Source organism: Coenobita brevimanus, chromosome 66, assembly GCF_032717465.1.
Source record: "Coenobita brevimanus isolate Jiangsu-jjx chromosome 66, ASM3271746v2, whole genome shotgun sequence".
In the NCBI taxonomy this organism is placed as follows: domain Eukaryota; kingdom Metazoa; phylum Arthropoda; class Malacostraca; order Decapoda; family Coenobitidae; genus Coenobita; species Coenobita brevimanus.
Window position 1 is genome coordinate 30,310,784 of NC_137019.1, and position 22,372 is coordinate 30,333,155.

Here is a 22,372-nt window from a genome sequence, read left to right on the forward strand (position 1 = left end):
AATACCTCTTAGCAATGGCCATTGCATTAATATCAGCAAACGAGGTGGTATTTTGGATTGCCACCACCGTCACCATAGGGCTGGCGGCGCTGGGTCCTCTCAGTCGCTATCAAGCGACTATGCCGGCAGTGACCATTGCAAATTCCATTCATGCTCGTCAGTGTAGAAGTGCAGGTGCGGCCTTTCTTCACCAGTATCTGTAGTCTCAGTACCAATTTTAACTCAGTTAATTTTTTCCTACGATTCGTATCCTATCTAGCTCTGTTCCTTACAGAACCCCAAATCTCTCCCTGTACCGATATATCGCCAAGTTGTTTTCCTGATTACTATCTCCTCACATACTTCCGTAACAAGTGTGGCACTTTTGATTATATCAAATGTGAATTTGCAGTTGACACTGTTTCAAACTTCACTACAGCTAATTTTGCTTACCCACTGTTTAAACTAAATTATCTAAATATTACCAAATATATCTACCAGTATGTAATCTATTACTCTCCCAATGCTTCTTCAGAACCCAGTGTATTTGACTACATATCCACACAGTTGAGCAACCTTAACCTTACTCTTAGCACCGAAATTACCATTTTGGGTGATTTTAACGTACAATACGTAATGTAGAGTGGTTATTACTCTTTGCCAGGACTGACAATACTGGTCTGGAGTGTGAGCTGTTTGCAGAATCATTTAATCTAATGCGGTTGGTAAAGCAACCAACCAGAATACCAGATAATCCTGACCATAATGCCCATCTCTTGGAAATATTCCTGACAAATAATCCAGATCAATACAGAATAGAAGTACTGTCACCACTTGCATCCTCTGACCACAATCTCAACAAAGCCTCATTAGTCGGCTCCCCCAAACCTCCCCATTCGGAACCTGTCAGGGTGACCCGATGGCACTTTGATAGGGAGAACTGGGATCGATATAGAAATGATCTTGCTGGTATTCCATGGCAGTCTTTCTTCTCTGGTGATGTCAATTCTACCCAGTCCCACATTAATGACCTAATACTAGCTGGTATGGAATTGTTCATACCGACTCCCTAAAACGGTTTGATAGCAATTATGTCAGAGCAACTGCCCAAAAGTTATTAGCCTACAACTCTTACTTAAAATAAAAAAAACATCTGAATCACTGTGTCAATTTATAATTCCTAGAAACCACGCAAAAGCAGTAATAAATCTTGCTAAACTGAACTTTCTTCAAAACCAAGCGTCAAAACTACTTGGCAGCCCTAATGACAATAGAATATTCTGGTCAACTCTCAGTTCTTTCAATATTATCTTGAACAAGTCATCACCCATTCTCCTACTAAAACCTTCAGACGGTAACATTACAAATGACCATTGTGGTAAAGGGAAAATGCTTGCCAGTACATTTCCCAGAAATTCTACCTTAAAGGATATCAGCCAGAACGTCCCTGTACTAGAACTTGACCCTCTCAAATTGCTCCACTTAAAATACAGATTAAATACGGAAAATCTATCCTAGACAATTTACCAATCAACAAAGCTCTAGGCCCAGATGGAGTTCTTCCAGTTGTTTTGAAAAAGTGCTCCCCAGAACTTGCCTCTGTCCAAGTTAAATTATTCAGACTATGTCTACGTACTTCTTCATTCCCTAATTCATTGAAAGAAGCCAATATCCACCCAACTGCAAAGAAACGAAGTCCCTGTTACCCCTCTGATTACAGACCAATAGCTATCACGTCTTCTCTTGGTAAAGTATTTGACAGTGTAATTAATAAGCACATAGTTAAACACCCTGAATCCAGGAACTCAGTTAGTGATAGACAATATGGTTTTCGCCACGAAAGATCCACCATTGGTATACTCGGTCTCCTGACTCATACCATCCATCAATCAATTGACCAACATGGAGAGACTCATGCAGAAGCTCTTGATATTTCTGAAGCTTTCGACAGAGTGTGGCACCATTCCCTGCCATCCAAACTCTCTTGCTATGGACTAACGTCTTTTGTTCCTCTGGTTTCCTCATACTTCATCAACAGGGAAACAGGAGTAAAAGTAGATGATGTACATTCCAACAAAATTAATGCCTGCGTGCCACAGAGATCAGTTTTGGCACCAGCCCTATTCCTAGTTCATATTAATGATCTCATATCTGTCACCGACAATCCCATCCATTCATATGCAGATGACTCAACACTTCACAGTTAATTCACACTCAAACATCCATTTACAAAGTTTAATATCTCTAATCCTCAACTCAATGCAGCCATCTCCATAAATGAAGACTTATAATGCTAGTAAAACCAAATATATACAATTTACTAATAGAGAGATATTGCCAGATTCGTATATTACCTTCAATGCTACCAATATTCCCATCTCCAGAAATATTGAAATTCTCGGTGTCTCACTTAACAACGCCCTCAGCTGGACCTCTGATGTCAGATCACTTAATAAAACCGCCTCGAAGAATCTTGGATTATTGTACAGAGTCCTTAACTTCTTCACTGACGAGCAGTTACCTATAATTTATAAGTGTCATGTGCACTCTCAGCTAGAATGTTGCTCCCCCTTGTGGAATGGACGTAGAGAGGTTGCACTAAAACAGCTAGACAACAATCAGAACAAAGCTGTTGGAATTACTAATAACCCTGCTATTACAGGTAAACTACCTCTCTTACAAGTAAGAAGGAATGTTGCCTCCCTTGCATAATTTTACAGATACTTTCACGGCATATGCTCAGACGGAGTTGGGTCAATTGTGCCATCTCTCTATGCCTTCCCTCGTGCAGCACGGGCATCTGGTAGCTCTCATGACGAATGTCACACAGCCATAGTGCAGAACATCTGCCTGTTAGAATTCTTTTATTCCCCGAAGTGCATCTCTCTGGAACTCACTTCCCCAGAGATGTTTCCCCCCAAACATCAACTTACAGCTGTTCAAGTCCAACTGTTACAGATTATTTTTTATTAATGTAGGGCGCCAGTAATCTGGTGTATGGATTATTTTTTTTATAAATTTTTTCCTTTGGTCTGTTATTTAAAATGAATTTCTCCATGTTTTTACCTTTTTCTTTTACCTTGTGAGGAGTAGCCTGTGGCACCAGTCGATCAGGGCACTACTCTCGTGGTGGATGGCAAGATGGTGATAGGGAGAGCCGGAGCTAGACCTTAGGACTTGATCCTGACCATCTCTCTTTGCTGAACATTATCAGTGCATTCATTTACACAGAGAGTAGGCCAGCATGCTCTCTTAATACCTCTACCTTCAACTGTCAACACCACACTACATGCACAAAAGATATCACACCTTCTATTCCCATTCTCATTAACAATGGCTGCTGCAATGTTACTATTAAATGAGGTGGTACCTCGGATTGCCACCACCGGCAGGGTAGGGCTGGGGGCACAGGGTCCTTGCGGTCGCCATCAAGCGACTGTGCCAGCAGTGACTGTTGCAATTTCCAGTAATGCTCGTCAGCGTAGAGGTGAAAGTGCGGCCTTATTCTTGACCAACATCCGCAGCCTTAGCACAAATTTAACCTCAGTTTATTTTTTCCTTCACTCCATATCCTCTTTGGCCTTTTTCCTCACAGAACCACAAGTCTCACCCTCTACTGATTTATCCCCATTTTGTTTTCCCGGTTACCATCTCCTCACAAACTTCCGAAACAAGGGCGGCATCTGTTGTTATATCAAATCCCAATATGAAGTTGACACTATTTTAAACTTCACTTCAACCAGTTTTAATTACTCATTGTATAGACTAAATTGTCAAAATATTACCAAATATATCTGTGTAGTCTATTGCTCCCCCAGTGCTTCTTTGGAACTCAGTGTATTTGATTACATATCCACACAGTTGAGTAACCTTAACCTTGCCCTTAGCACCGAAATTACAACTTTGAGTGATTTCAACGTACATAATGTTGAATGGTTATTGCATTCTGCCAGGACTGACAACGCTGGTCTAGAGTGCAAGCTGTTTGCAGAATCATTTAATCTCACCCAGCTGGTAAAGCAACCAACCAGAATAACTGATAATCCTGACCATAATGCCCAACTCTTGGCTTTATTCTTGACAAATAATCCAGATCAATACAGGATAGAGGTACTGTCACCACTTGGATCCTCTGACCACAATCTCATCAAAGCCTCATTAGTTAACCCCCCCACACCTCCCTGTTCTGAACCTGTCAGAGTGACCCGATGGCACTTTGATAGTGGAAACTGGGATGGATTTAGAAATTAACGTGCTGACATTGCATGGCAGTCTTTCTTCTCTAATGATCCCAATTCCACCGAGTCCCACATTTGTGACTTAATACTACCTGGTATGGATTTATTCATACCAAGAGAACAGTTCACTGAAAGATTGAACTCTCCAAAATGGTTTTATGGCAACTGTGCCAGAGCAACAACCCAAAGGTCATTAACATATAACGCTTACTTAAAATAAAAAACATCTGAATCACTCTCTCAATTTAAAATTGCCAGAAATCATGCAAAAGCTGTAATAAATCTAGCTAAATCTAACTTTCTTCAATGGAAGCATCAAAACTAGGTAACAGCCCAAATGACAATAGAATAATCTGGTCAAGTCTTAATTGTATCAATAATAACTCTGTTATGAGTCCATATTATAATTACAAATCATAATAGATAGATAGATAAATAGATAGATAGACAGCTCCATGCGAGCCTGGGAAAGGGAAATGATCTTGCAAGTTAACTGAGGAAATGTTGACGACACATAGGAAGTAGCAATGTCAGGAGATGATGAAATCATGCAAAAGCTGTATTAAATCTATCTAAATCAAACTTTCTTCAAAAGCAAGCATCAAAACTACTTAACAACCCTAATGACAACAGAATATTCTGGTCAACTCTTAATTCTTTCAATAATAACTTTAACAAGTCATCTTCCATTCCCCCACTAAAATCTTCAGATGGCAATATTACAAATGACCCACGTGGGAAAGCAGATATCTTTGCTAGTACCTTTGCAAGAAACTCTACCATAGATGATACCAGCCAGAATGTCTCAGTACTGGAACTTGATTCTTCCGAAATTGCCCCACTTAAAATACAGACAAGATTTGTAAAATCCATCCTAGACAATTTACCTACCAACAAAGCTCCAGGTCCAGATGGAATTCCGCCAATTGTTTTGAAAAAGTGTTCCCCTGAACTTGCCTCTGTCCTAGCTAAATTATTCAGACTATGCATACGTACTTCTTTATTCCCAAATTCATGGAAAGAAGCCAATATCCACCCAGTTCCGAAGAAAGGAAGTTCGTCTGACCCCTCCAATTACAGACCAATAGCTATCACATCTTCTCTTGGTAAGGTATTTGAAACTTTAATTAATAAGCATATTGTTAAACATCTTGAATCCAACAACTTAATTAATGATAGACAATACGGTTTTCGCCACGAAAGATCCACCATTGACATACTCAATCTCTTAACTCATACCATCCATCAATCAATTGATCTTTTTGGAGAAACTCATGCAGTAGCTCTTGATGTCTCTAAAGCTTTCGACAGAGTATGGCACCGTTCCCTGCTGTCCAAACTCCTTGCTATGGACTAACGTCTTTTGTTCCTTTGATTTCTTCTTATCTTAGTGACAGGAAAATAAGAGTAAAAGTAGATGATGTATATTCGAATTTCCACTCAATTAACGCCGGCGTGCCACAGGGATCAGTTCTGGCGCCAACCCTATTTCTGGTTCATATTAATGATCTCTTATCTGTCACTCACAATCCCATTCACTCATATGCAGATGACTCAACACTACATAGTTCATTCACACTCAGACATCCATTTACAAAGTCTAATATCTCTACCTCTCAACTCAATACAGCCATCTCCATAAATCAAGATCTATCTACAATCAGTGAATGGGGACAAAACAACCTTGTCTCTTTTAATGCTAGTAAAACTAAATATATACAGTTTACTAATAGATAGATATTGTCAGATTCGTACATTACCTTCAGTGCTACTAATATTCCCATCTCCAAAAGTATTGAAATTCTTGGTGTCTCACTTAACAGTGCCCTCAGCTGGACCTCTCATGTCAGATCACTTGCTAAAACCGCCTCAAGGAAACTTGGATTATTGTACAGAGTCCGTAACTTCTTCGCCGATGAGCAGTTAGCTATAATTTATAAGAGTCATGTGCGCTCTCAGCTTGAATATTGCTCACCCTTGTGGAATGGTTGTGGAGAGGTTGCATTAAGACAACTAGACAAAATTCAGAATAAAGCTGTTAGAATCATTAACAACCCTGCCATTACATATAAACTACCTCCCCTGCAAGTAAGAAGGAATGTTGCCTCCCTTGCATTATTTTACAGATATTTTTTTGGCAAATGCTCAGACGAAGTTGCGTCCATGGTGCCACCTCTCCATGCCTTCCCTCGTGCTACACGGGCATCTGGTAACGCTCATGACTGGAATGTCACTCAACCACATTGCAGAACTTCTGCCTATCAGAATTCTTTCATTCCCCGAACTGCATCTCTCTGGAACTCGCTTCCCCAGAGTTGTTTTCCTCCAAATTTCAACCTACAACTGTTCAAGTCTAATTCTTACAGATATTTTATGAACAGAGGACACCAGTAATCTGGTGTATGGATTATTTTTTTTTCTCCATTTGTTTTTCCTTCCTCCGTTCTGTTATTTAAAAAAAAAAAAAAAAAAAAAAAAAAGATAGTGTGTCAGCGAGATAGCAGGGGAACAAAGCCTAGTGACATACACAAATACGCACACACAGGTTTCTGGAACTTTCCAACCACAGTGTAACACACGTGACACGACCCCTGTTTCACCAGAATTTAGGAAGGAGAGCTCAGAAGGAGGGTAGCATTTGAACCGACAGGTAGTGGAGAGAGTGAACAAGAAAGAGGGGCTCAACTAGACTTACTTATTATATTGTCTCTGTAAGACATACCCTGCTCAACTTAGATCTCTCTGATGATAATAAATTAAGATCCACTCACTGTATTCATCTTTAATTCCTACTACAAGAAATCGAGAGTGACAACTAAACAACAAACCTTCTCTACAAGTAACTACAAAGTCTTTTATGACATTATTTCTAAGTCCTTTGTGACAACTTTAACAAGTCATCATCCATTCCCCCACTAAAATCTTCAGATGGCAACATTACAAATGACCCGCATGGGAAAACAGATATTTTTGCCAGTAAGTTTGCCAGAAATTCTACCATATAGGACGCCAGCCAGAACGTCCCAGTACGAGAACTTGACTCTCCTGAAATTGTTCCACTTAAAATACACACAAGATACGTAAAATCTATCCTAGACAATTTACCTACAAACAAAGCTCCAGGCCCAGATGGAATTTCGCCAATTGTTTTAAAAAAGTGTTCACCTGAACTTGGCTCTGTTCTACCTAAATTATTCAGACTTTGCATACGTGCTTCTTCATTCTTAAGTTCATGGAAGGAAGCCAATATCCACCCAATTCCGAAGAAAGGAAGTTCCTCAGACCCCTCTGATTATAGACCAAAAGCTGTCACATATTCTCTTGGTAAGGTATTTGAAATTTGAAATAATAAGCACATTGTTGAACATCTTTAATCCAACAACTTAATTAGAGATAGACAATAAGGTTTTCGCCATGAAAGATCCGTCATTGACATACTTAATCTCCTAACTCATACCATCCATCAGTCAATCGACTTACATGGAGAAACCCATGCAGTAGCCCTTGATATTTCTAAAGCTTTCGAAAGAGTATGGCACCGTTCCCTGATGTCCAAACTCCCTTGCTATGGACTAACGTCTTTTGTTCCAATGATTTCCTCATATCTCAGTGACAGGAAAATAAGAGTAAAAGTAGATGATGCATATTCCAATTTCCACTCAAGTAACGACGGCGTGCCGCAGGGATCAGTTCTGGCGCCAACCCTGTTCCTAGTTCATATTAATCATCTCTTATCTGTCACCCACAATCCCATCCACTCATATGCAGATGACTCAACACTACATAGTTCATTCACATTCCTACACCCATTTACAAAGTCTAAACTCTCTACCCCTCAACTCAGTACAGCCATCTCCATAAATCAAGACATATCTACGATCAGTGAATGAGGACAAAACAACCTTGTCTCATTTAATGCTGGTAAAACTAATTATATACAATTTACTAATAGAGAGATATTGCCAATTTCGTATATTACCTTCAGTGCTTCTAATATTCCCATCTCCAAAAGCAGTGAAATTCCCGGTGTCTCACTTAACAATGCCCTCAGCTGGACCTCTCATGTTAGATCACTTGCTAAAACCGCCTCAAAGAAACTTGGATTATTGTACAGAGTCCGTAACTTCTTCACTGGCAAGCAGTTTGTTGTAATTTATAAGAGTCATGTGCACTCTCAGCTTGAATATTGCTCACCCTTGTGGCATGGATGTGGAGAGGTTGCATTAATACAACTAGACAAAATTTAGAACAAAGCTCTTAGAATTATTAACAACCCTGCCATTACAAATAAATTACCTCCCCTACAAGTAAGAAGGAATGTTGCCTCCCTTGCATCATTTTACATATATTTTTATGGCAAATGCTCAGACGAAGTTGCATCCATGATGCCATCCCTCCATGCCATCCCTCGTACTACATGGTCATCTGGCAGCACTCAGGACTGGAATGTCACTCAGCCATATTGCAGAACTTCTGCCTATCAGAATTCTTTCATTCCCCGAACTGCAACTCTCTGGAACTCGCTTCCCCAGAGTTGTTTCCCTCCAAACTTCAACCTACAGCTGTTCAAGTCTAACTGTTACAGATATTTTATGAACAGATGACAGCAGTAATCTGGTGTATGGATTATTTTTCTTGTTTATTTGTTTTTCCTTCCTTTATCCTGTTATTAAAAAAAAAAAAAAAATGATAATGCTGCGGACAGTGCAGGTACTTCTCACTTAATGCAGGTTTTGCAGAATTTATTGTGCTTTCAACATCTTACACTTGGGTGAACTAAAATAAAAAGATAAACAACATTCTAAACCCCATTCATTAAAGCATCAAGATGAGGATGTCTCGTCTTCGCTGATTGGCTGGTTGTAAAGTCACCATAACCTCTTTGTTTGTCTCTACAAACTTTGCTCACCAAACTACATATCCCTTTTGTTTCAATTGTAGCTTTCTTGTTAGACGGGACACACAAATTATTTTAAAGTATCAAACTCTGCATTGACAGTGCAACTAATATACATTTTCCAAAAAAAAAAAAAAAAAAAAAAAAAAATAATAAACACAGCTAGGGACTGAAATGTCTAACCACTTTTTAGATATTTAAATTTTAGCAACAGTGACTTAATCATAACTGTATTTTTATTCTCGTTCAGCAAATACTCCTGATATTACAATGCTGTCGGATAATTTATACAACCAGATAGAAGTGAAATAAGGAAGACACTGATGAAACATTCATTTATTCTTTACCAATTTGTGACCACAGCTTTTCCTGCAATCCAGATGTGTTACAAAATATTCACTGCAGCAAAATCTGCCATACATGGCATACAGCAAGATAAAACCAGATACTTATAAATAAGTGAACAGAGAAATAGGTGGAACATAAATCATACATCAATCTCCTTCCCCTCCTGGGCCTGCACTGATGTGGAAGTGCGGTGTGACCCATATTTTGTTTTGTTTTGTGTTCTCTTTTCTTAACAGCCCAACCCTTTATTTATTTATTTTTTTTACACATAATGGATAAAGGTACCGGCTACATGGGAAGGTCAACTTAAACAATTTTTATCCGTTTTTTAAATGCAAGAAAGTAGGATCCAATGGCCAGGAGCCTGCACGATTGTTCCCTCGAAGAAAAAACAAAAAACAAGAAAACAGAAAGGCAAATTCGAAATCCATTCATTTAATTTCGAGATGCCTAGACAAAATGCGTTTGAAAGACTGGAGATCATAAGCAGTAGGAAATACAGACAGAAGGAGACAGTTCCAGAGCTGACCTGTTGCACATATGAAATACTGGGAGTAATGGTTAACTCTTGTTTTAGAGAGTTGGACAGATAAAAGATGAGAGTTTGTTGCTAGACGGGTGTTATGCGCCTGCCATTGTGCTGGAGGGATGCAAGCAAACAGTTCAGAGGAGCAATGACCACTGAAGTAGTGACAGAAAAGAGATAAAGATGCAACAGCACAACGAAGAAACAGATGTTGAAGGGAGCCTGTAGGAGAAGAGTTAATATGACTGAAATCCTTTGACTCCACCATGTTGAGCAGAACTGTATATGGGGAACCTCCCCCCACGTGAAAGTTGTACTCTACACAGGGGCGAATAAAACCCGTGTATAGGGTCAACAACTGTGTAGGGGTAAGGAAGGCACTGAGTCGGCTTAGTACACCCATCCTCTTGGAAACAGACTGTACAAGAGAGGTAATATGATCTTTCCAAGATAAGTCCCGAGTGCATGAAAAGCCAAGCATGTTCAACGATGATGCACGATCGAATTGGATATTGTTAAAAATTAGAGGATACTCCTGCAGAAGATTTTGTCAGGTTGAACCTTGATAGATGTAAATACTGAGTTATTGATGCATTAAAAACAAGATTACCCTTACTCCACTCAGAGATATGAGCCAAGTCAGACATTAGGTTTGCCACAACCTCATCCCTTGTTTGCTGATGTAACTGCTCAGATGGACGCTGAGACAAGTGAATGAAAAGGTGAAGGGAGGAGCCATCAGCGTACGAGTGGATAGAGTTAGATGTACAACTTAGGTCACTGGTGAAGAAAATGAAGTGAGTTGTTGATAGGACAGAGCCCTGAGGAACACCACTGTTCATAGCTCTAGGAGAAGAACGGTGGCCATCTGCAACAGCAGCTATAGAGTGATCAGAATAGAAACTAGAGATGAAGGCACAGATAGAAGGATAGAAACTGTAAGAGGGCAGTTTGGAAATTAAAGATATATGCCAGACTCGATTGAAAGCCTTTGAGATGCCAAGCGCAATCCCAAAGCTTTCGCCAAAGTCTCGTAAGGAGGATGACCAGGAGTCTGAAAGGTAGGTGAGACGAACGGCAGTGGAGATTCCCTGGTGGAGCTCATACTGACGATCAGAAAGAAGACTGTAATAGAAAAGGTGCTTTAAAAATTTTTGTTAAGAACGGACTCAAAAACTTTTTGAAATACAGGAAGTTAAAGTAATTGGGTGATAGTTTGAGGGCTGGGAATGGTATCCCTTCTCTGGGACAGGCTGAATTAGAGCAACTTCTAGCAGGAAGGAAAGGTAGAAGTTGACAGACAAATGTGAAACAACCTACCTAGGCAGGGTGTAAACCAGACTTGGCGGTAGGGTTCAAAGTAAGGTCAGAACGATGGGATAAAATTTTAGGAACAATCAGTCAAAGGTCAAAGTCACAGAACAAGATAAAGTTCGATCCTTGTCAGCCAGTGCGTGAACTAATAATTTAAAACAGATTTGATATGATCTGAACCAAACTTGGTGGAAGGGTTTTGGGTGCGACAAGAGGTTGATCTATTGTTTTGAGAGCGATATGTCATAGGTTAAGGTCACATGGCACAGTTATCTTAAATTATTTTTATCCATTTTAGATCTAACTTGGTGAGAGGATTCAGGGTAAAGAAATGATGAAAGAATTTGATTCTGAAGACAGTCATACTGTAGTGAAGGTCACAAAGCAATATCAATTATGCAACTATATAACTGAGACAGTTTTTATACAGTACAGACAAAACTTCGTGGAGTGACTAAAGTTCCACCATGTATGAATTGATCTAGTTTTGAGAGCTAAAGATTAAAAATCAAGGTCACAAGGCAAGGCCAACTTAAGCAGCTTTGATCCACTCTTGAGCAAGTTTTGTGGAATCACTGAGGGTCAAACAAGAAAGAAGTGTTTCAGTCTTGAGAAAAGTTGATGGAAGGTCAAGGCAACTGTTTTGCCCGTAGACCTTTTAAAGGCTCTGGCGGTGAACTCACTGAGTGTTACTTCTTGTTTTTACTGTGTCGAGTGTATGACGTCACAAGATTATACTATATGTGGCCTCTCACCATCATTCCCCTCAACTATTATTATCTTGTTATGGGTCGCTTTCTGCAAAATGCAACATAAAGCATATTAGTAGGCTTAGTACAGTTAGTTTTAAGTTATCTTATTGCCATTTTTTTTTTCTAATTCTTGACAAACATCCAGTCCCATCATTCCAAGTATTAGCTGCATATTTATTAGCATTTAATTTACTGACACTGTGACTAGGATATTAATTTTATTTAGTCATATACGTTGGTAATTACATATTTTCATATTGTTAATATCATATTCTGCAGTATAGTCATTCATCTCTTACCTTTTTTGGTCTTGGGTTTGGGATTGTTCCATGGCTGAACCTTATCGGTACTAAATAAGATGAACAGGGTGCAGCATATGAAGGACAGACCAGCCGAAAGCCCGAACGCTGCTCTCCATCCACTCAGCGTTTGCTGGTGGCAAGGTATTACATCAATGTTCATTACATAGTAGCACTTGTCCGGATATTAAAGTAATAGTGTCTAATGATCGTTCACTTTGATACTATCATCTGCTGAGGAGATATGGTTAGTTACCGACAAGAACACCGATGAAGAAGTTTTAAAGAGTACCAAAAATACATCTAACATAGTACCCAATTGATGCCGTCATTCATGATGTCAGTGGCTGAAACACTAAGTTAATGTTTGCCATCCTTGAATCATAAAAAAAAAAATGATCAACTTTAAGTATTACCAAATTCTGATACAAAAAAGCTATTTCCTCATAACACTTACATTGTCATTTATGATGGCACCAGTGATAGCCGGCGCCAAGAAGCCAGTAGTAGCCCCAATAGTGTTAGTAATGCCCTCAAGGGAGCCAGCGAAATTGGGTGCGATGTCCTGCTCTGAACTGAGTGACCCGCTGTTGATCGTTCCCATTGCTCCCACAGCCACACACATGACCGCCATGGCCACACTGGAGTTACACTTCACCCACATCATGGCTACCAGTGCTGCTCCAGACACGTACATTGCTAAAGATGAAATGCATCAATGAGTTCATTTGGTAGCTTAAGCTTTTTGCTTACTCAGGGTGCCATGGAAATGAAGAAGACTGGTATTTCATGGGTAGGACCATTACTTGTTGAATGTTTCCATTTCTGCTAATATGTGAGCAAAATGGTTCATGGCCTTACAGTAATATGTACCATATATATATATATATATATATATATATATATATATATATATATATATATAGATAGATAGATAGATAGATAGATAGATAGATAGATATAGATATAGATAGATAGATAGACAGATATAGATATATATAGATAGATATTTCATGTACAAGATCAATATATTTATCTATCTATCTATCTATCTATCTATCTATCTATCTATATATATATATATATATATATATACTGTATATAGACACACACACACACACACACACACACACACACACACACACACACACACACACACACACACACACACACACACACACACATACACACGAGTATGTAATTATATATCATGTACAAGATCAGTTCCAGAAAAATTCAATAGGCAGCACTTGATGGGAGATGCTTCAACTACCACATATACTACAGGCACCAGGCGAAGTGCCAAGCATGTCTCCACTGTGACACATGGCAGCGGTGAGGCTCACCATAGCAGCATGCACAAAGTAACGCCGTGAACACATAGCCCATGATGCCTTTAATGCCATGGACCATAATACATATGCCATTAAATCTGTTTAATAAGACTGGCCAAAATATTTAAAACGACCTAATCACGGACATCAGCCACCTCAGTACCAGCACCTTCAGTCTCAACGACTTGACTACCAGATTGGACCGGGAGGTAAGTCATCGAAGAGCCGGCAGCACCCAGGACATTCACCCACAAGAAGCCACTTGTGAGTTTGGCATTTCCATCATCCAGCCAAACTAAACAAAAGATGTTCTCCAAGACACTGCTGTACATTCATATTCTTCATTTCCAAACCCGTCGACTGGTCTCCCTTTCTTAACGATATAAGACTGTAAAAACTGATGTCATCAAGTAAGACCAAGGCTATAAATGATGGCACTGAAGAAGACGACCATTGACCAACCTAGAAGAATCGTGAATTAAGAGAAAAAAAAAATACCACAAAAGCCTGCATCTTCTTCAAAGAAGACAGAAGATTCAACACAGAACACATAAGACCTAAGTACAAAAGATAAAGGTTAAAATGGAAAGAAACTACATGCACCCGAAGACAAAAATGACATAATTGCCACATATCCCCTGACCGTCCTGGACCATAAGCACCCAAGACTAGCAAGATCCACTAACACTGTTGATGTATCCACCCCGTGTCTATCTAACCTCCAATCATCTGCATTCCCTGACCTATTTCTAGATACCACTCCCTCACCTAGCTGTGATAAGCCCTTAACTTCCCACTTTCGCCATCTGCTTTCCCCTGACTTCTGCTGCATACATGTGAGTCTAGTGGTGTCACTGATACTAGGATAGCCCTCATCGTTACTTGGCCTTCTCTACTCTCTCCATCGAACCCCGCTTTTCCTATACAGCTGTCATTCCACTACATCATTAATCTTGCAATGTAGGCTACCCATTCTCCCGTCCACCTTTGTCACTCCCCCCTCCCCATGCCTCAAAGCAAGTTTCTACCGCCGCTTTCACAACTGGCCCCAACACCATCCCTCAGAGCAACAGATTCACCTACAAGAGCTAAGATATGAAAATATCCTAATGTATAGTACACACTGTATATGTTCGAACCCCGGCTTTTGTTTCTAAACACTGCTTGACATAATCAGCAGACCTCAGTTTGATACGCTTCTGTCTCCCTCCCTCCTCTTTCCTTCTGTACTCTTCCTTAAATATGGTCTGTCCTTTGTCAGACAACGGAACTCTCTCTCTCTCTCTCTCTCATATTCTGCTCAACTCTCTTCTTCCGTACCTTTGATTTCATTGTTAAATGTTTTCTTTAGCGCCCTAGTTGTGTGCATTTCCTTTTATTGTATATTCATACTATCTCAGTGCCTTCCTGTTTACCCATTCAGTAATTCAGCATCTCACTCCCATCGCCACCTATCCATTCCAAAATGTTGTTTACTGTAATTGCTCAATTACTTTGCACAATCTATCCTGCTTCTGCCTGAAGATGTTCTGAAAAAAGATATCGCTGGAGCTTGTTGCCTAAAGAATTCTGTCACTCATTGCCCAGGGATCATTCATCTACGAGAATGGCTGTAGTAAAACACTTTTTGCATGATGGCCACTACTTATAAATGATACCATATTAATTGGCATAAGGACATCCCCCTATAACCACTCCTGGTGAAACAGAAGTGTTGTCTGAACGACATATTATGTGATGCTTACATGAAATGAAAGTAGCACGATGGATTAAAGCGAGTAGATCTATATAAATAGGATGACAGTTTGTTGGGCGGTTAAGGGAGGGCAGGGAAAACGCGTGATTATTGTTGCGAAATTTCTCCCAAATTCGTTACCGTGAATAAAAACACAACATATCACAAGTACCCAGTAACATCCTACAATGCACAGCCTTCTCTGAGCCACGCTTCTCTTTGGAGCAAGTCCTTTGTGAGTACTGTTTCTGAATACCTACCACAACTTCCACCATCCCCACCATCACCACAACAGCTACTGTACCACCACCAACAACAGCATCATCACAACTACCATCAGTACCACCACCACAGCTACCACCACCACCACTACTACCACCACCACCATCAGGGTTAGCACCATTACCATCACAGCTACCACCACAATCACCACCACCATCACAGCGACCACAATCACCACCACCACCACAGCTGCTACCATCACCACCACCACCACAGATACCATCACCACCACCACCACCATACCTATCGCTACCACAGTTACCATGACCACCACCATCATCAAAGCTACCACCACCACCACCATCATCACAGCTACCACCACCACCACCATCATCACAGCTACCACTACCATCATCATCACAGCTGATACCACCACCATTACAGCTGCCACCACCACCACCACTACCACAACAGCAACCAACACCACCATCATCATCATAATTACCACTACCACCACCACCACCAGCATCACAGCTTCCACAACCATCACCACTACCACCAGCACACCACAACCACCTAAACCACCTTCATGACCATGACCTCCACCACCACCATCAACACAGCCAAATCACCACCACAACCATCATCATCACAGCTACCAGTACCATCATCATCACAGCTACCACCACCACCACCACAATCATCACAGCTACCATCACTACCACCACCACCACCATACAGCTCCCACCACCACTGCAACCTCTACCTCTACCATTACAACCACAACCACCACGGATACCCATAACACCATTACAACATCCACCACCAGCATCATCATTACAGCTACCATCACCACCACCATGATCATCACAGCTGCCTCCATCACCATTACAATTGCCACCACCGTCATCATCACAGCTCCCACCATTTTCTGCTGAATAAAATAGGCTGTTCGCAGCATCAGTGAAGTAACAGACATTGGATTTCAGATATACAACTCTCTCTCTCTCTCTCTCTCCAAAGTTGCATGAAGTTCCACAGAAATGCACCACTGCCTCTTGCACGTGGGAAAAATTATTAGGGGCCAAAATACTCCTCCAGAAAATATCGCTTGACACCAAACTGAAACTGGCCCTGTGATCCAGTTCCAACCATCCCCTCAAATTTCATCAAAAGTCTTTTTCCTGTTTTGGTTTACTACACACACACACACACACACACACACACACACACACACACACACACACACACACACATGCATGCATGCACGCATGCTGAGCATTGTAATAGATATAGTGCAATATTATCATATTCATTCAACACATAACTTATAATTATTTGAAAAATAAAAATTCTTTTGCCCTTTTCCACCCATCTGTCTATCTGTACCTAAACTCTCCTCAACCCCTTCCCCACAGCATCCGTCAGCTGCGGCCACCCCCGTCGACGCTTCTCATTTGTGAACGATTTGATCCATGCATAGAAACTCCTCACACAAGGAGAATATTGGCAACACGAAGTGCTAAAGCTGAAGACTTGATTAATTCTACTTGACATACAAAACCTGTCCGTGAAGCGATTAACTACTTCATTAGGAAATCACGCAGCACGCGTAAATGTTGCTGAATATTCGGTCACAAAGGAGTGGACTGTTTTAGGAAAGTCGCTCATGAAATCCGAACTGTTACATCCAGTGAACAAACACCACCTACCGCCTACCCAAGAAAACAGTGTACTAATTCAAAGCACTCTGCACTTACTATCAGTCCTCTGGCCATACAACCCAAAGTCGTACGCCATTTAAGAATAAGCAGGAGAAGGAAGGTATGTGCACCATGACCAAACATACTAAGAAAGTACCATCGAATCCACACACTCAATTTATGTATATCCTGCCTCAGCCACTATGAACATATTAAATATTGACCAGTCCATGATCATCATAAGTAAAGTACTGATAATACTCATTTTACTTGCCTGACCCATAAAGGAACAGCAGTAGACGCACAAACTGGGAATTCATTTACCATGAAAAACAACAGCTCCTCTAGTAACGCTGAAGTACTACCTTCTAACTTACAGGTGTATGGAGTCGATGGTTCAAAAATCCCCTGTCTAGGATAGAGTACACTGAAGTTCTAACTTAACTAAAGTTATAATGATTTCTACATTGTTATATTATCAGTAACATAATGTCACAAGCGGACGCAATAATTCTTGGCCTACATATTCTTAAAGAGCACAAAACAAATGGTTCGATTACCGAGGGCGTAATCATTGCGAGAAATACATTCACTGTCCACAACGCACCGAAGTCAATCGACATAAAAACCTCACCCATACACAAACCAAGCCCATATGACCAAACTATTTAATAGATTTTCCAGTAAGATAAAACAAATCGACTTATCATCACCACCTAATGCTTCTACCTGTTTCACTAGATGTGGCATAATAGCGATTAGCACCTCACGTATGGTAATGAGGTATCAATTGAACTGATGCAGCTGATACCTCATGAGCTGACTACAACGTTGATTTGCCTCGTTAATGTGAAAGAAGGTACAGATGCTGTATGTTTGCCTGATTCTGTCTATATAAAAAGACCTTCCATGGAGACATGTCTCTGTTCTGTTCGTGCTAACAGAATCACTGCCATGCCCATACTCAACTGCACAAACAAATCTTAAATAAAGAGAAGAGTGGTGGCTGGACAGGGGGCTGTTGACTGAAGTGTTAATGAACAGTACACTCCTCTCAAGAACAATCTACTGAGAATTACTGATTCAGTGTGTGGATGGACATGGGGTCACCCCAAGACATAAAGTAACTTCTTGGTGGGACGAGGGTGTAGAAGCTGCAGGTAAGAAGAAAAGAAGGCTTATCCGGGAATGGAAAAGGTGTGGTAACAAAGAGGAATACTTGGTTGCCAAGCGTAGGGCTAAAAAAGAGGTTTGCAAGGCAAAATTTGAGCCTCAGAGCCTTTTACTAGATAACCTACAGTATATAGTGTGGAAAGGAAGAATTGATATTTAAGGTGACAAATCAGAGGGAAAACAGGAATATCATAGGTGCCCAGTATGTGAAAAGTGATGAAGGAAAGATAGTGGTAAACTATGGGGATATTAAAGACGCCTGGAGAAAGCATTATAACGGTTGTTGAAAGAAGCGTTTGACTGGAATAGGGAAGGTTTGGAGCCAAAAGATCCAGTGTTTGGCCCTTGGCCTTTGATTGACGCTGCTTCTGTAAGCAAGGCACTTGGCAGGATGCAGGTGGGGAAGGCAGCAGGTGTGTCTAGGTTGACTGTTGAAATGCTGAAGGCCTCAGATATAGGGGTGGGGTTAGTTACTGACTTGGTAAATACGATTATATATGAATGTGCTGTCTCACGTGATTGGCTGAGAAGTGTGATTGTAAAAGTGTACAAGGGGAAGGGTGATGCCGTGGAAAGAGGAAATTATAGAGGCATAAAGCTTTTGGACCACATAATGAAGGTAATGGAGAGAGTCCTAAAATGTATGATTAGAGAAATAGTGAACACTGATGAGATGCAGTTTGGGTTTATGTCAGGCAAAGGGACCACTGATGCCATATTCATTGTTCGACAGCTTCAGTAAAAATATATAGGAATGTAAAAGGATCTGTACTTTGTTTTTGTTGATCTGGAGAAGGCCTTTAACAGAGTCCCCAGGGAGCTGGTGAAGTGGGCAATGAGAAAGCCTGGGATCGAGGAGTGGCTTGTTAGGGTGGTTATGGCTGTGTATGTGGGTGCCTGCACCCAGGTAAGACTGAATGGAGTTTTGAGTAATGAGTTTTCTGTGAATGCTGGTGTGCATCAGGGGTCAGTCTTGAGGCTCGTGTTGTTTATTATGGTACTTGAAGCTCTCTCACGTAATCTCAGAAATGGACTCCCGTGGGAGATGTATGCCGATGATTTGTTGTTGATTGCAGAGAATGAAAGGGAGCTGGAGGAAAGATTTAGGAAGTGGAGAGATGGTATGGGACACAAGGGCTTGAGAGTAATTGCAGATAAAACTAGAAAGCAATCAGAGAGTGCATACTGCATGCAATGTCGGATCCTGATCCGGATCCGCCCTGAAATATATTTAAATTCTTTCGTGGCCCATGGCCCACTAATCCACAAAAAAATTTAACCAAAATTCATTGACAACTTTTAGAAATATTGTGCGGTAGGATCAGGATCCGGGTTCTCCCAAAATTTAACCAATTCTTTCTGGGCCCATGGCCCACATTTCCACATAATTTCATTGAAATTCATTGAGAACTTTGGAGATAACGTCTGGACAAACAAACAAGTGGACAAACATAGGCGAATACATAACCTCCTCCAAATTCGTTGGCAGAGGTGACAAAGGCAATGGTATCAAGGGCTGGTGGCGGCACTGTCAAAGTAGAGGGAGGGTGGCCGTGTGGAATTTGCTACAAGAGCGTGGGAAGTAATTCCATCTTGTGCAGTCTTTGTGGTAAGTGGGCGTACAAGAGGTGTAGTGGTAGTAGAGGCAGACTGCTAGATATTGCTGATTACATGTGTGCAGCGTGTCAAGGAGTGCATGTGGAAATTGTCAGGCATGAAAGGACTGATCTTGCTGGTGAGTCTCTCGAGTGTGTGGAAGAGTGTTGTTATCTGAGAGACTTGTTAAGCGCTGGAGGTGAGGCTGGAGCCTCTGTGGCTAGACTGAGGAGTGGTTGGAAAAAATTCGGGGAGCTGTTACCTCTCCTGACACTGGGAGGGCTCTCCCGCCGTGTTAAAGGATCTTTCTTTGCAGCATGAGTTAGGAGTGTAATGCTGTATGGTTGTGTGACCTGGACAGTTAAGGAAGAGGATATTCGCAGGCTCCACCATACAGAAACGACAATTATTAGGTGGAAGTGCAGTGCATCCTTGAGTGCAAGGCCTGGGGGGCTAGGTTGAAGATGGAAGAGTTAGGAAGTAGGATAGGACTGGAGTGTATTGGTGTTGTGATGAGGAGGAATAGACTGAAGTAGTTTGGGCATGCGGATAGGATGGGGGATGGTAACTGGGTGCAGAAAGTGAGAGATGCTAACGTTTGGGGTAGAGCTGCGAGAGGTGGACCGAAAACGATCTGGGGTGAAGTCACTGAGCGTGGCCTGAGGGAAAAGTGACAGAATAGGGAGGCTGCTAGAGATCGAGCAGCACGGAGAGCCGCCATTAAGTGACCATGGCTGACGTATGCAAGCATGTTTGAGCCTTTAAAACCGAAAAGGAACGAAAACTAAAATATGTGTATTCAGTGGATACCCGGCGGCTGTAGAGGTTGTACAAGAGGCTTTCCCTTTGCCTCTCAGTTCCATAAGTTCTGTTCATGATAATATGGCCAGTGCCCCCAGTTTGGAAGTCACTTTAAGCTACTTTAGGCCCCAATCATTATCCAGAGGCTAGGTCAGAAGTCTTCAAATTGCTCAATAAACATACGTATGTGACTGCATTGCATGGACAATTCTTGGGTCCCACCCACATAGACATGACATAAAGCCAATCTTGGGATGAAAACTTATTAACATACCGGCATTCCGCCTATACCATGTAAGCAAACATCACTAAGAAATTAGTTCAAAACATGCTTGACGAGGGAGTTATGGCACATTCTTCTTCTCCGTGAAATTTCTCATGTTTCTAGTTCTAGAAAAAAGTGGAACATTGCATCCAGTCATAGACTATAGAAAACTTGACAATCTAATAAATAACGATGGGGCTGCTCTGCCTGTCTTGGTTGAAGACCTCCAGCCAATCGGTGCTGAGGGTTGGATATTTTCCCCATCAGATCTTTAAAGTGTGCACTGGCAACAAGAACTAACTGGCCAAGTAATCAGCGACAACGTTATTACCCACGGGACATTATCAGAAAAAAAAAATGAGTATGTGCTATGAGACAGTGGATATATTGTCCAGCACCTTGTCAGCGGCGTGGTTACAGCTCTGAGTGGTAAGTGAGTACTGGCTTATCTTGACGACATGATCATTTTGTCAGTGGAAGTTGTGGAACACATTAAAAAGTAAATGAAGTACTCAATAAACATGGAACCGCAGGCCTCAAGGTTAAAATACTTAAATGTTCCTTTATGAAACGTCAGATAAAATTCGAGGGATATGTATTAGATAGTAAAGGAATTAGAACCGCCAGCTCTTAGTCAGTGAGAGAAATCCCCAGATCAATCTCCACAGGTAATGCGAAAGCCTTCCTAGGGTTGGCAGGATATTACAGACAGTTCACTGTAGGGTTTGCTATAAGTGCAAACCCTCTCCCATTCCTTTTGAAGAAAGATATTCTTTTTTCATCTGGGTGAAGAACACCAGAATGTCCTCCAGACTATGGTAACTAAATAATGCATAATGCTCATTCTTTTTTATGCAAGGAAAAAGGAACCAAGGCTAGAAACCTGCTAGATTGTTCCCTCAAAGAATAAATAAAATATAACAGAAAGCCAAATTCAGGGTAAGTTCATTTCGAGATGCCTGGACACACTGTGTTTAAAGACTGGAAGTCATAAGCAGTAGGAAATAGAGACAGGGGAAGACAATTCCAGAGATGACCTGTTCCTTACATGAAGGACTGGGAGTAATGGTTAATTTTTGCTTTAGAAAGTTGAATAGGAAAGGCGTGAGAGTTTGTTGCTAGACGGCTACTACGTGCCCACCGTAGTGATGGAGGAATGCAAGCAGACAGTTCAGAGAAGCAGCAACTTT

General features: G+C 41.0%; 1 protein-coding gene across 1 annotated transcript in view; it reads right to left on the bottom strand.

The window, feature by feature from the left end:
• Window positions 1–22,372, bottom strand: part of LOC145405329 (putative inorganic phosphate cotransporter) — a 311,806-nt gene that overhangs the window by 30,996 nt on the left and 258,438 nt on the right. The window contains exons 7-8 of the mRNA XM_080276744.1: window positions 12,811–13,052; window positions 12,354–12,486 (exon numbers count right to left, since the gene is read on the bottom strand). Coding sequence (XP_080132870.1) covers window positions 12,354–12,486; window positions 12,811–13,052 — 375 coding nt within the window. The remainder of the gene's footprint in view (window positions 1–12,353; window positions 12,487–12,810; window positions 13,053–22,372) is intronic.